This window comes from Abramis brama (genome assembly GCF_963993115.1).
Source record: "Abramis brama genome assembly, chromosome: 7".
NCBI classification, from domain to species: domain Eukaryota; kingdom Metazoa; phylum Chordata; class Actinopteri; order Cypriniformes; family Leuciscidae; genus Abramis; species Abramis brama.
The window spans coordinates 102,701-117,700 of record NC_139969.1 but is presented as its reverse complement, the minus strand read 5'-3'; the positions used below and the strand labels follow the sequence as shown (position 1 = coordinate 117,700).

At 43.8% G+C, this 15,000-nt stretch overlaps 2 protein-coding genes across 6 annotated transcripts in view; both read left to right on the top strand.

Moving 5' to 3' along the window:
* The first annotated feature begins 1,559 nt into the window (after window positions 1-1,559).
* LOC311087632 (uncharacterized protein) lies at window positions 1,560-5,105 on the top strand. 4 transcript variants are annotated; one of them, XM_084120980.1, is made up of 4 exons: window positions 1,560-1,739; window positions 2,054-2,229; window positions 2,330-2,591; window positions 3,311-5,105. In XM_084120980.1, exons 3-4 carry the CDS (start codon window positions 2,366-2,368, stop codon window positions 3,550-3,552), a joined length of 468 nt encoding a protein of 155 aa, XP_083977106.1. In that variant the 5' UTR covers window positions 1,560-1,739; window positions 2,054-2,229; window positions 2,330-2,365; the 3' UTR covers window positions 3,553-5,105. The 4 variants fall into 4 exon arrangements, with proteins under 4 accessions (XP_083977106.1, XP_083977108.1, XP_083977105.1 ...); XM_084120979.1 differs by having other exon boundaries at window positions 1,600-1,739; window positions 2,054-2,166; XM_084120981.1 differs by having other exon boundaries at window positions 1,692-1,739; window positions 2,133-2,229.
* Window positions 5,106-5,235: 130 nt separating this feature from the next.
* Window positions 5,236-15,000, top strand: part of LOC311087618 (myomegalin) — an 87,240-nt gene continuing 77,475 nt past the window's right edge. The window contains exons 1-4 of one of the 2 annotated variants that reach the window (XM_084120953.1): window positions 5,236-5,901; window positions 12,707-12,762; window positions 12,855-12,919; window positions 14,129-14,239. In XM_084120953.1, the coding sequence (XP_083977079.1) occupies window positions 5,867-5,901; window positions 12,707-12,762; window positions 12,855-12,919; window positions 14,129-14,239 (267 nt within the window). In that variant the 5' untranslated portion in view covers window positions 5,236-5,866. Of the gene's footprint in view, window positions 5,902-12,706; window positions 12,763-12,854; window positions 12,920-13,851; window positions 14,240-15,000 lie in introns of those variants that run through there. The other variant, XM_084120954.1, reaches the window with a different exon arrangement.

Genomic DNA, 15,000 nt, shown 5'->3' with positions numbered 1-15,000 from the left:
CGTCAGCGTTCTCACAGGTTTGCGTTTTTAAAGCTTGCGCAGAGACAGAAAAAAAATTATAGGCTTTCACCTCCGAACCTATTTCATGGTTTCCGTTCGCGAGCTCCAAACACTGTCGTGCGAATGAACGGCCGAAGCGCATTACGGGTTTCTGTTTTCTGTAGAGCGGTGTGTGTTAGCGGCCGCTAAGTTAATCACTAATGATCGTTGCAACGGAAGTGAATCAATCAAAACTAACTTTATCTGGACAATAACTTTATTCTAGATCTGCTGTAAAGCCTAAACAATCTCTGTTACTGTAATCTCCTGTTATCACTGTAAAGCTGCTTAGAAACAATCTATATTGTTAAAGCGCTGTATAAATGAAGGAGACTTGATTGTGAATTTGGAGAACTTTGAGTCACTGATAAGGGATTGTTTGTGGTATTACAAATGACCAGATCAGAGGCAGGTTCGGGAACCCGATTTAACCCTCAAAGGTCATCAATACATCAACCCATTACAGCTAATGCTCCATCCTCTGTGGCCACCTGACATCATGGTGTCCCTCAAGGCTCGATTTTAAGTCCTACATTGTTTTCTTTGTTCATGTGTCCTGTGGGTTCTATTAGTCGTCGCTATGACACTTCCTATCAGATGTATGGAGATGGCACACAGATTTATCGACCTCTCAAAGTCGGGAACGAGCAGTCCCTCTAGTCCTTGTTGGAAAGTTTGGCTGTTTAAAAAGAAAAGTCTGAAATTATAATATTTGGTCCAGCGAAATTCAAAGAGAAGACAGCCAGTACTCTTGCTCCATTAGAAATGACAGTGAAAGATAGTGTGAGAAAAGGCTTCTGACTGGCACTAAAGGGCCACATTACTCCAGTATCATCCTCTCTTCATGACTGAAGTTCAGGACAGGATCGATTATAAGATTTCATTAATGGTTTTTAAAGCACTGCATAACATGTCCCCAAATTACATTGCTGACCTTTTTAGGATCTTACATATCAGGACATTAAGATCAACGAACATCCAAGCTTTTCCAGTTGTGGAACAGTCTTCATATCCGGCAAGCTCCAACTATAGACATTTTTAAGTCTCAGTTAAAAACATATCTTTTTAACTTAGCTTTTAGTTAAGGGTATTCGGTACATTTGAGTAATAACTTATTTTTATTTAGTTTTCTTTTCTCTCTACACTGATCTCACTATGCAGTTGTGTGAGGGTGTGTGTCTCAGAGTGTGTAGTCATGCCTTCATTTGCTAGGCTTGCTAAATGTTTTTATACATGAATGTTTTATTGTTTTTAGTTATAAATGTGAAGCACTTTGGGCAACAACGTTTATGTGCTATATAAATAAATAAAAGTTGAAGTTGAAGCTTTACATCAGCAGGAAAACACTGTCGAGAGAATCTAATCTGGCATCAGTGACCGACTATAATGAACCATCTTTACCGTCACTGGATTCATCGAGCCGCTGCTCAGAGAGTTTACATTTTGTTGCATTACGTTTTACACATGTTATATCTGTTATTAATAAAGTCAGGTTCTGTGTTTATCTGTTCTCAGCTCATGATTAACCACAGTCTGTAATCCGTGTCAAAGCTGGATAATATCTGCTGATAAAGCCTTTGACCTTGACAGTCTCAGCCAATCACAGCGCAGCACACGTGTGTTCATCGACTCTCGGGTCTTCATGATTCACTCATTACTGAAGATCTCGAGGAGACACAGCCTGAGCTTCATCCGGGCCTGTGAGTATCAGCTCCACACTTTCACAGCGATCCTGTGTTTGACGTGTCTATCTGTACATTTAAAGTAGGGAAAAAGACCTCTATAAATAGATGTTATAAAAGCAAGTCTTTTGAGCTCATTGAATATGTGTGCTGTGAAACTATCAAGATATATCATGACTTGTAAGAAATCCTCTAAAGTCCCCCTGTGGTGAAAATCCAGCTTTTAATGTTGTTTATGTGTCTATGTGGTGTTTTTAATATGCTTTAAGACAAACCATGTGTAAATTCATAAGTCGACAGCATTGCTGAGTATTTTCTCCTTAAAACTGCAGTGAACCAAAGACAGTCTCAAAAACACGCTTTGAAATCGCTGGTGTTTCTGACGTCACAAACTACCTTGTAACCAATCAGATCAACGTGTGATCGTCAACCAGTGGATCTCTGAGTGAGTGAGTGAGTGGAGGCGGGGCTCATTTGCATATTCATAGAACCGCGCATACTAAATGAGGCAAGGGTGTCGAGTTACATTCAAGATATTTTTTTCACAGGAAAAAATTTAATTTTGGTGATTAAAAATTTGTTTTAAGGGATACAATTATTGACCACAGGTGGACTTTAAACACTGAGATGTGCTGAACTCCTCGATGAAGTTTTGGCCGTCGAGGGTGATGTCGGTCCCGAGCGAGACGCCTCTACTGCCCCCCCCAGACCAGGAGGAGGTTTTCTTCAAGACTTACATCCCCCCCGCTCGAGACGCCATTCATCTGCCCATTCACGTCTTCTACATCATCCTCGCCTCCATCGTGATAGTGACGACGCTCTACGCCATCATCGGACACCTCATGAAGGACCTGCTGCACGACCTGGCAGGTGAGCGCTCACATCTGCCCTTCTGATCCATTACTGACACGCTTCCTAGAATAAGAGGAAGTATTGGTCATAGCACAGACTCGTCTGCATGTGAATATACTGTAAACAGAGCTCAAAGATTTGATCTGATGAAGCCAGTGACTAGTTCTTTTGTCAGACGGGTAGTTTACACAGTTATCAACAACGCTAATCTAATTTTTTATATTTTCATAATTTAAAAATGTAAGAAACTTTTAAAAATTGATTTTTGCAGATTAATGGATTAATGAAAGCGGGAAATTCAAACAAAGGGACACAGAAACCAGAATACAAACTAAAAGTCCATGATAACAACACTAACTGAACATAAGTGTGACAAAATGACTAGATTAGATAAGATTTCATCAGAAGTGCAGAGATGAGATCTTGTGTCATGTACGGTCAGCAGAATAAATGTATGTTCCCCTTCATGCAGTTTCTTTCTTACTGTTTGTGAAATTTACCTGCAATTTCCAAGTGAAAATCCTGGCTCCTGGTCGGGGTCAGAGGTCAGTTGTTCTGGCTCCTGTCCGGGGTCAGAGGTCAGCTGTCTCGGCTCCTGTCCGGGGTCAGAGGTCAGCTATCCCGACTCCTGGTCGGGGTCAGAGGTCAGCTGTCCCAGCTCCTGTCCGGGGTCAGAGGTCAGTTGTCCCGGCTCCTGGTCGGGGTCAGAGGTCAGCTGTCCCGGTTTGTCTCCTCAGACTGCCTGTTCGGGCCTCAGCCGGAGGAGGAGCAGATCAACCTGTGCGAGAACAAAGACAAGTTCATGGTGGACTGGTGTCCGGAGAGCAGCCCGGAGCTGGAGGAGATGGCCCGCGCCGAGGAGATCCGCGTGCTGATGGAGGGAGGCCGCCTCACTCCGGCCATCTGGGTCATCTCTGATGGCACCGAGCCCAGAGCGCCCCGGACCGGCCCGCGGGTCGCCTTCGGGAAGAACGTGTAGAGTCCGATGCAGCGGGAGATGCTCACCGGATATATTACACTCATGGGTTCTGCGCAGGGTTAGTGGAGCTGTCGGGACGCCCTGCTTGTCTCCGCCAGTACTGCACCATCCCAGGATCCTTTGCAACAGTGGTTTTCATGGATTCTGGTTCTGGAGACCCACATCTCTCCTGACCAGCTGAATCAGGTGTTTTAAAACAAGAAGATCCCCAGACAGCAACATAAGAGTCGGCCCAGATCCGGCCCACATCTGGCACGCGTTGATTCCACATGTACCGGATCTGGGCCGGATCTGGGCCGACACTGGCTGCGTTTACATGGAACCAAATAATCCGTTAGTAATGTATTGACGGCTCAGTCGCACTGAAAAGCCTTCATGTAAAAAACCTTTATCGATCCGATTGAGCTTAATCCCACTGAGATTTCGATCGGATTGAAAGGGGCGGTTTATTCCTTTTCTAATCCGATCGAGAGAACATGTAAACACTTGATCGGATTGAAAACCGAAACTGAAAGACTGCACATGTGCAATGACGTAGAAATAGCATAATGACGCGTGGAACGAGTTGTTGTTCCAGATGAATAAAGTGTTGTATAAACGAGTGTCTCGTCCTCCTATAATCCTCCTTTCTCTGCGTGTGGAGTGGAGCAGGACGACGGCCCTCCAGTGCTGCTTCAGACGCTCATCCACACACCACTGGTTTCGGGCATTTTTACTGTTCGATAAAGATAAGCAGCGGCACAACGGTTCATACGCTCATCGCTCATGACCAGAAGTGGATAAATATTAAGTCTGCTGTTTAAAACAAATAAAGAACCAATGTAGGAGAATATTTATTTTGCGCAAACATCAGGAAACTGTATATTCGTGTGCGCATGTCAAAAAATCTATTCCGATTTGAAGCTTGTGACATATAAACACACACATCAACCCGATCACATGTTCAGCGTTCATGCTAACACTACGTTCAGACTCATCAATCGGAATTAATTCAGTCCGACTGAAACAGAAGTTGTGCATGTAAACGTAGCCGCTATGTTGCTGTCTGGGTCTGTTCTCTGATGATTAAAACAATACAAAATATACATTTGATTCAAATATTTTATTTAAATCAATATGTTTAAAAGAATGTGTAACAGTTTTACTCCCCATGCAAAAATAAGAAAAAGTCACGGTGAGCTTTGATTTTGTGAAGTTTAAGAGTGACTCTGGATTTGAGCATCACATCGATAACGAAACCACAGCAGAACCGGGTTAGAAATGGCCTGTGTTCGGAGGTGTGTATGTGTCCGGAGTTTGCAGTGATGCTCCAGACTGAATGCAGGAATGTACTTGAATCGAATTTAAGGAGGGAGAATTAAAACCGAGTGAAATTCATCGAGATTCAGTTGTGTGCCAATACATTTCATCTTTTCAAATATTGATAAACATATGAAGTATTTCCAAAAACATGACATGATATTCAGTGATTTAAGCAATGATTGATACCTGTAAATAAGCATGCCATTTATATATTTCATTATAGGCTATTTAATAAATAAACTTTCAATGAATGTGTGAATTTACTTAATATCAGGCTATATAATCAAATCAAAATTTAAATTAACTGTGTTGAATTTAGTAAACTCCTCTTCCTGTCCTTCCAGTTTAACTTCCTGTGTGATCATGTGACCAGTTCGATCAAATTCACTCAAATTAACCAAGGGTTAATAGAATCTGAAGTGAGGACTAACATCATGTTTTTGTTTGTTTGTTTCAATTGTAGAACAGCATCATTGTTTTAAGAACAGTCAGACTCTCCACACATTATATATCATGAAATATGCTTATCCAAGGTAGAAAACCTGGATAAATATTAGAGAAATGTGTAAGCCTGAAAAGTCATGGCAATTTCTATAGTGAATATAAATGTTTCTAGTTCTGCTCAGTTATTTCACCGACCAGAAATCGCTGTTTGTGGCAAAAAATCAAAACGGCGAGTGAATGTAAAGGATCTTAATCACGTTGATCAGTGCAGAGATGCGCATGCGCACTACAGCTGATGCTCTGAAGCCTTCTCTCGGCTCCGATTCGGCTGAGGTTCGGCTGATGTGGGTCAAATGTAACCAAAGGAAGATTCTTTCGGGCTAGTGCATGTAGGACAGACACACAGAACCGAGCGGGCGCGCGCAGCATCTGTCCTCGTGCACGCGCACAGAATGCCGAACGAGCATCACCTTTGTGGTCGGTTCTGCCCTGAGGAATAACGGGAATAACGGGAATAACGACACACCGACAGATGGAGGAATGATCGGTACCGGCCCGGTGTTTGACGATGAGCTGGACCGACGGCGCGGAGAGCGCGTGCAGGTGAGAATGCGCGTGAACACAGTGATCCGCAGTGGTTCTTGCTTTATATCGCACGGGCCTTTATTCTTTATATCAGCGCAGTTTATATGACATCAGGACTAATATTCAGACTCAAGAGCTTCATCCATCAGTGACTGCCGATGAAACAGTGGTGTGTCTGCATTATATGACCCGGGAATAGACTTTTGTCCTCTGTAGTGGTCATTATATTTCAGCGAGTTTCTCTGATATCATACAGTCACCGTTTTAAGACTGTAGAGAACACATTCAGGGCTATTCAGAGATACCAAATGTAGAAGTTTCACAATGACAACTGCCTCTCCTTTAAAAATGACTGACATTAATTTAGTGATCAAATTTAACACTCTTATGGAAATATGATAATGTTTTGTAAGTATCATTTAAATCTGACACATTTTTGAATTGTTTGTCATAAATAAACATGGTTTACATGGAAACGAACAGGGTTTCAAATCAAAATATGACTTTCTGTTACGAAACAAGACATTGATTTCATACATGTACATCCACTGTAGACACCGGGACTTAAAGCAGGTTTATCAGGCATTCTGGGAGACACAAGTGAATAGGGAAAGAAATTATATTTCAATATTCCTATATGAAATATTAGATATTATCACGAAGATCTTGTCAATTACTACTCCCATTATTACCTTTCTTTTTTCATTACAAGTTGCCCCAAAAACACATTAATATGCTAATTAGATACAATGTATCGATATATATTGCATAAAATGGGAAAACCCGCTTGTGGCCATTTTACACACACATATTGCATAAAGCAAAATGGTATATCTAATCATTCTGTTATATCTTTCATAACATAGTTTTCATAACACATACAAAGTTATGTATATAAAATCCTAAAACCTAAAAATTGATTGATGATTAAAAAAAAATACCATTGTTTTTGCCTTTACATGTCTATTCATGTCTTTGTATTTTTTTAAAAATGGAGTCCTGGTGTGCTCTACAGATGAATAGAATATAACAGACCTCTAATAGAATTAAACAAACCTCCATTCATAATGAAATTTTACTTGTGAGCTTTCACTGTAACAATGACTGCAATATGGCATCGTATACAAGTCAGTTTGTTTGTTTTCCTTGAGAACAATCCAGTGCCAGGGAAATATGACACATTTACTAGATTAATGAAGTTAAATAGTGCAGAAATGCTTCATCAAAGTGTGTGAAAATGGTCAAACCCAGAGAAGCGTGCTGTTATTCAGATGCTGTGATTCATAACCTGGGAAATATAACTGAGTTCTCCATTATCTGTCACTGAGGGATCAGAAGATTCTGCTAAAGTAAGTCAGACGTGAGAAGGAGCGAGAGTTCGGCGCTGAAGAGCTCAGAGATCGAGCAGATCTGAGCCGGGTTTGAGACGTGTTGAGATCTTCTGAGACTGAGAGCTGTGGGTCACTAACACACTCCTCTGACTCGCACACTGCCATCACACCTTTTACATTAAGGAACAATATTTGCCCCCTAAATGAATTTTCCAGTGCATTTTTTTACCTTTATGGATAACTTTATAAAATAAATAATGTTTTAAATAAAAAGTGTTCAATAGAGAAATATGCAGTGATGATAAAAACAAAGTTATTAAACTAAAACGGCCAGTAGGGGGCGGCAGGTCAAGGTCTTGAAGGGAAAGTTTACCCAAAAATGAAAATTAGCCCATGATTACGATTAGCCCATGAAGAATTTAAATGTTAAATTTAAGAATGTTAAAAATGAATATTTTTCTTACATAAACTCATTTGCTTCGCTTCAGAAGGCCACTTTTATGATGGACAGATGCACTTTTATGATGGACAGATGCACTTTTATGATGGACAGATGCACTTTTATGATGGATGTCACAGTGTCTGGTGGTTCCCTGGGTTAAACACTGGAGGTCCTCAGTTTTCACAGTGTCTATGCATTCTCACTACAATTCCCATGATCCTGTCTGTCACTGATTGTTCATTGCCTTACAGCTGTTTCTCGTCACATTGTTTGTACCTGTCTATTTATACCCTGTCTGTTCTGTGATTGTTGTGGATTCCTTGTTTAATGTCATTGCACCTCTGTTTTCCATGCCTGTTTGTTTCTTGTTTGTTGGACTGCTTTTGTATGGATTTTGACCCTTTGCCTGGACTAGTTTGTGAGTACGGATTACCCTAATAAATTAAACTTGCGATTGGATCTTACCTTTTCCCCGTGTGTGTATCGTGACAGAAGGAATCCACCAATATAAAGATCCAGCAAGTACGGCGGAATTAGAGAACGGACTGACCAATATGTGGATACCGCGTGAGGTTTTTCCATCTGGAGGAGATTCAGGGTCTCATATTTCCCTGTTTGAGTATTTTTCCATGTGTGTGCGAAGGACCGCGGAGATTGTTGGGCCTCCAGAGGCGGTGGGCTCGATGCCACCATCTTGCCGTCGTAGGCGGAGGAGAAGGAGGAAGCAGGCGTCCTCTGGTCCTCAAGACCTGGAGGTCGTCCCCGAACAGCCCGCTGTCTCCCTAGAGGTCGTCCCCAAATGGCCCGCTGTCGTCCCGGAGGCCGTCCCCTCCGAGCAGCCCGCTGTCATCCCTGAGATCGTCTCGGAGCCGCCCACCATCAGTCCTGCCACGACCAAGAGAGCGGTCTTCCTCTTTTATGCAGTGGCGGTACTGCATGCGTGGAGGAAGCACAGCACGTCTGCCGAGCCTGTGTCTTCGGACAAGATGGCCGCCACCGAGCCTGTTCACGTCACGCCTGCCGAGCCTGTGTCTTCGGACAAGATGGCCGCCGCCGAGCCTGTTCACGTCACGCCTGCCGAGCCTGTGTCTTCGGACAAGATGGCCGCCGCCGAGCCTGTTCACGTCACGCCTGCCGAGCCTGTGTCTTCGGACAAGATGGCCGCCACCGAGCCTGTTCACGCCACGCCTGCCGAGCCTGTGTCTTCGGACAAGATGGCCGCCGCCGAGCCTGTTCACGTCACGTCTGCCGAGCCTGTGTCTTTGGAGAAGATGACCGACGCCAAACCTGTGTCTTCAGACAAGATGGCCGCCTTTGAGCCGGTGGTGTCTGTTCCTGAGCTGGTGGTGTCTGTTCCTGAGTCGGTGGTGTCTGTTCCTGAGTCGGTGGTGTCTGTTCCTGAGTCGGTGGTGTCTGTTCCTGAGTCGGTGGTGTCTGTTCCTGAGTCGGTGGTGTCTGTTCCTGAGCCGGTGGTGTCAGTTCCTGTCCCTGAACCGGTGTCTGTTCCTGTTCCTGAGCCGGTGTCTGTTGCTCCGCCCTGGCCACCCGAGGGAGAGTCTCCGCCCTGGCCGCCCAAAGGAGAGTCTCCGCCCTGGCCGCCCGAGGGAGAGTCTCCGCCCTGGCCGCCCGAGGGAGAGTCTCCGCCCTGGCCGCCCAAAGGAGAGTCTCCGCCCTGGCCGCCCGAGGGAAAGTCTCCGCCCTGGCCGCCCGAGGGAGAGTCTCCGCCCTGGCCGCCCGAGGGAGAGTCTCCGCCCTGGCCGCCCGAGGGAGAGTCTCCGCCCTGGCCGCCCGAGGGAGAGTCTCCGCCCTGGCCGCCCAAAGGAGAGTCTCCGCCCTGGCCGCCCGAGGGAAAGTCTCCGCCCTGGCCGCCCGAGGGAGAGTCTCCGCCCTGGCCGCCCGAGGGAGAGTCTCCGCCCTGGCCGCCCAAAGGAGAGTCTCCGCCCTGGCCGCCCGAGGGAAAGTCTCCGCCCTGGCCGCCCGAGGGAGAGTCTCCGCCCTGGCCGCCCGAGGGAGAGTCTCCGCCCTGGCCGCCCGAGGGAGAGTCTCCGCCCTGGCCGCCCGAGGGAGAGTCTCCGCCCTGGCCGCCCAAAGGAGAGTCTCCGCCCTGGCCGCCCGAGGGAAAGTCTCCGCCCTGGCCGCCCGAGGGAGAGTCTCCGCCCTGGCCGCCCGAGGGAGAGTCTCCGCCCTGGCCGCCCGAGGGAGAGTCTCCGCCCTGGCCGCCCGAGGGAAAGTCTCCGCCCTGGCCGCCCGAGGGAAAGTCTCCGCCCTGGCCGCCCGAGGGAAAGTCTCCGCCCTGGCCGCCCGATGAACTGTCATTCCCTGTGTCCATTCCCTCCCATGGTCCTGGCCCTCCGTCCCTCCCCCTAATCCCCCACAGTTCCACCTCCCTCCTGGACTTTTGTCGAGTTTTGTTTTCTGTCGTGGAGCGTCTGGTAGCCGCTCCGTAGAGGGGGGGTTATGTCACAGTGTCTGGTGGTTCCCTGGGTTAAACACTGGAGGTCCTCAGTTTTCACGGTGTCTATGCATTCTCACTACAATTCCCATGATCCTGTCTGTCACTGATTGTTCATTGCCTTACAGCTGTTTCTCGTCACATTGTTTGTACCTGTCTATTTATACCCTGTCTGTTCTGTGATTGTTGTGGATTCCTTGTTTAATGTCATTGCACCTCTGTGTTCCATGCCTGTTTGTTTCTTGTTTGTTGGACTGCTTTTGTATGGATTTTGACCCTTTGCCTGGACTAGTTTGTGAGTACGGATTACCCTAATAAATTAAACTTGCGATTGGATCTTACCTTTTCCCCGTGTGTGTATCGTGACAATGGATAGATGCACTTTTATGATGGACAGATGCACTTTTATGATGGACAGATGCACTTTTATCATGGATAGATGCACTTTTATGATGGACAGATGCACTTTTATGATGGATAGATGCACTTTTATCATTGATAGATGCACTTTTATGATGGACAGATGCACTTTTATCATTGATAGATGCACTTTTATGATGGACAGATGCACTTTTATCATGGATAGATGCACTTTTATGATGGACAGATGCACTTTTATGATGGACAGATGCACTTTTATGATGGATAGATGCACTTTTATCATGGATAGATGCACTTTTATGATGGACAGATGCACTTTTATGATGGATAGATGCACTTTTATCATGGATAGATGCACTTTTATCATTGATAGATGCACTTTTATGATGGATAGATGCACTTTTATGATGGATGGATGCACTTTTATGATGGATAGATGCACTTTTATGATGGAGAGATGCACTTTTATCAAATGATAGATGCACTTTTATGATGGACAGATGCACTTTTATGATGGACAGATGCACTTTTATGATGGATAGATGCACTTTTATGATGGATAGATGCACTTTTATCATTGATAGATGCACTTTTATGATGGACAGATGCACTTTTATGATGGATAGATGCACTTTTGTGATGGATAGATGCACTTTTATCATTGATAGATGCACTTTTATGATGGACAGATGCACTTTTATGATGGATAGATGCACTTTTGTGATGGATAGATGCACTTTTATCATTGATAGATGCACTTTTATGATGGACAGATGCACTTTTATGATGGATAGATGCACTTTTATGATGATAGATGTACTTTTATGATGGACAGATGCACTTTTATCATTGATAGATGCACTTTTATCATTGATAGATGCACTTTTATCATTGATAGATGCACTTTTATGATGGATAGATGCACTTTTATGATGGATAGATGCACTTTTGGATAGATGCACTTTTATGATGGATAGATGCACTTTTATGATGGATAGATGTACTTTTATCATGGATAGATGCACTTTTATGATGGAGAGATGCACTTTTATCATTGATAGATGCACTTTTATGATGGAGAGATGCACTTTTATGATGGATAGATGCACTTTTATCATTGATAGATGCACTTTTATGATGGATAGATGCACTTTTATGATGGATAGATGCACTTTTATCATTGATAGATGCACTTTTATGATGGATAGATGCACTTTTATGATGGATAGATGCACTTTTATCATTGATAGATGCACTTTTATGATGGATAGATGTACTTTTATGATGGACAGATGCACTTTTATCATTGATAGATGCACTTTTCTCATGGATAGATGCACTTTTATGATGGATAGATGCACTTTTATGATGGACAGATGCACTTTTATGATGGATAGATGCACTTTTATGATGTATAGATGCAGTTTTATTTGTCTTCGAAAATATACATTGATATAACTTTTAAATTAAAATAGGCCTAGTGAGGCATAGAAGCCTTCATTTTTATATTAAATATCATCTGACCTTCATCATTACAGGAGAGGGTGTAAGAAGAAGAAGAAGAAGATGATGATGATGATCATAAATATTTATTCATCTCTTTAGGGAAGTTCAAGCATCCCGTATCTCACACAACACAGAACAGTCACAGACAATAAAACAAACACACAGATTCTAATAACAACAACCAATTTAAAAAGCTGTACAATAAGGAACATACATGTTTAAAACCCACAGTCATAAGGAAATAATTAACTCAAATTAATATACAGACTAAAATATTGCACAATATTGCACCCCAAAAGTCCAATAATAAAAATTAATAGCTCAATAAAATAAATACCAAAACAGACCAGAGGCTGTAATATCTAATCATGTTTTTTTTATTTGTTTTTTTATTTTACAATATTGTGTTTAAAAGGAAATCTGATTTTAGATTCAGATGTCGCGGTGAGAACAGGAAGATTCAGGGCCTTTTGAAAGGTTTTGCTCGTTACTTATTGTTAATTATTTCATCCTTCAGTGCTTGTGATGTGGGCAGATTTTTAGTAAAATAAAATAAAATGCTGAAAATCATAATACAGTGAAAATTGGGATATCGCTGACAGCTCATGTCAGGCCGGATTACACACATTTTTCTGGTCAAATTAAAGTGCAGCAGCAAAAGCGGGTCAGCAATATCTGTGTGATTTAGGGTTGATATTCTGTTTTCCTCAGGGATTTAGTTGTGGATGGAGAGGGAAATGTGTGCAGAGTTACTGGTTACATGACAGGTAAAACACACTCACACACACACACAAATACTCAGACAGTGAATATATATATATATATATTGTGTAAATAACAATGGTTTGTATGCTTGTAGATTGTCTGAGTGAAGACACTGATAAAGTTCCTCTACAAACACACACTCTGAAAGAGTTTGAACAGGTGAGATTTTCTATTTTTCTGTCTACAGGAGTTCAACTAACCTCATATATATCAATGAAACTATATTACCGTCTGTCATCTAAAACCCATCAATCAATCAATCCATCAATCCATACATCCCCAGCTCCCGCAGTCCCAGTTCCCGCAGTCACAGCTCCCGCAGTCCCAGCTCCCGCAGTCCCAGCTCCCGCAGTCCCAGCTCCCGCAGTCCCAGCTCCCGCAGTCACAGCTCCCGCAGTCACAGCTCCCGCAGTCACAGTTCCCGCAGTCCCAGTTCCCGCAGTCCCAGTTCCCGCAGTCCCAGCTCCCGCAGTCACAGCTCCCGCAGTCACAGTTCCCGCAGTCCCAGTTCCCGCAGTCACAGCTCCCGCAGTCACAGCTCCCGCAGTCACAGCTCCTGCAGTCCCAGTTCCCGCAGTCCCAGCTCCCGCAGTCCCAGTTCCCGCAGTCCCAGTTCCCGCAGTCCCAGCTCCCGCAGTCACAGTTCCCGCAGTCCCAGCTCCCGCAGTCACAGTTCCCGCAGTCACAGTTCCCGCAGTCACAGCTCCTGCAGTCCCAGTTCCCGCAGTCCCAGCTCCCGCAGTCACAGTTCCCGCAGTCACAGTTCCCGCAGTCACAGCTCCCGCAGTCCCAGTTCCCGCAGTCCCAGCTCCCGCAGTCCCAGCTCCCGCAGTCCCAGTTCCCGCAGTCACAGCTCCTGCAGTTAGAACGACACTCAGAATGAGTTCAGATGCTGAAAAAAACACATTTCCTTCTGCTCAATTCCAGTTATTAGAATCCAGTCAGTTCACCTTCATATTCACATGTGAATCATCTCTCTCTCTCTCTCACACACACACACACACACACATGACTGGAGTCTGGGATCTGGTTGGCTTGACTGTGGCTGTCAGGGATTCCTGGGATTTCTGCCTGAGTAAAAACAGCTCATCGCTCTGGAGTTTGTCCTAAAGCTCATCATGGGCTCTCAGTGCTGCGGCTCCGGGCCCTTACAGTGGGTCCTCGGTCTCTGTGTGTTAGTGTGTGTGTGAAGATGGCTGTGTAGATATGATCAGTCATGTAGTTGAGGATATTTTATTTCTTTTTGTGCTTTTGTAGTTGTTTTTAGTTGTGATGTGTGTGAACGCTGTTAGAAGGGCTGTGTGATGCTCTACACACACACACACACACACACTGGACATGTCTAACACGTACCGAACTCTCTCACAGCACCTCAATGACCTGAAGAAGGAGAACTTCAGCCTCAAGCTCCGCATCTACTTTCTGGAGGAGAGGATCCAGCAGAAGTTTGAGGACAGCGGCGATGACGTCTACAGAACAGTGAGACCAGATCTGCGTTCACTGCCGTATTACCATGTCATGCTAAATATATTTGCCTAAACACCTTTAATAATAATGATAATAACAGTAATACAGTAAATTAAAATAATACATTAAAGGTTCTGTATTGGCATCGGTGGTTCCATGAAGAACATTAAACATCCATTCCACTGAAAGTTATTAATAGAGTGGGAAAATTAAGATTATTAAAATGTTCTTCACAGTAAGAAAAACTGGTTCCTTTAAGAACTGAACACTGAAAGATTCTTTGGGAACCAAAAAGGAAGCTTCCCCTCTTTTGGAAGCTTTATTTTTAAGAGTTTATAGCACCATTCTACATTAAAAAGATTTCTTTAAAAAAAAGTAAGTTGACCTTTCAAGCCACTGTCGCAGGAAAACATTCATTTGTTGATTCTGTTCATCTTTGTGGTCAAAATCTGCTGCACTGTCACTAAACTGATATTATCTGGCTGACAGAGATGAGGTTTTGTTGAAATCACAGGAATTATTGGTTAAAGTTCTGGAAGCATCAGCACTTCAGATCAGTCATTGATGTTTTACATCTTTTTCCTGAGAAATTAGTTCTTTGGGCTTGTTGCGAATCTTCTTATCGTAAAATAATAATAATAACTTGTAAGGAAAAAATATAAAATATTTTTTTCTGGTAAAAATAAAAATAATACAACAATTTATTGTTATGGTGAAAAATATACATATTATTGAGCCGTGTAAAAAACATCCTAACATGCTGTGAGATATTG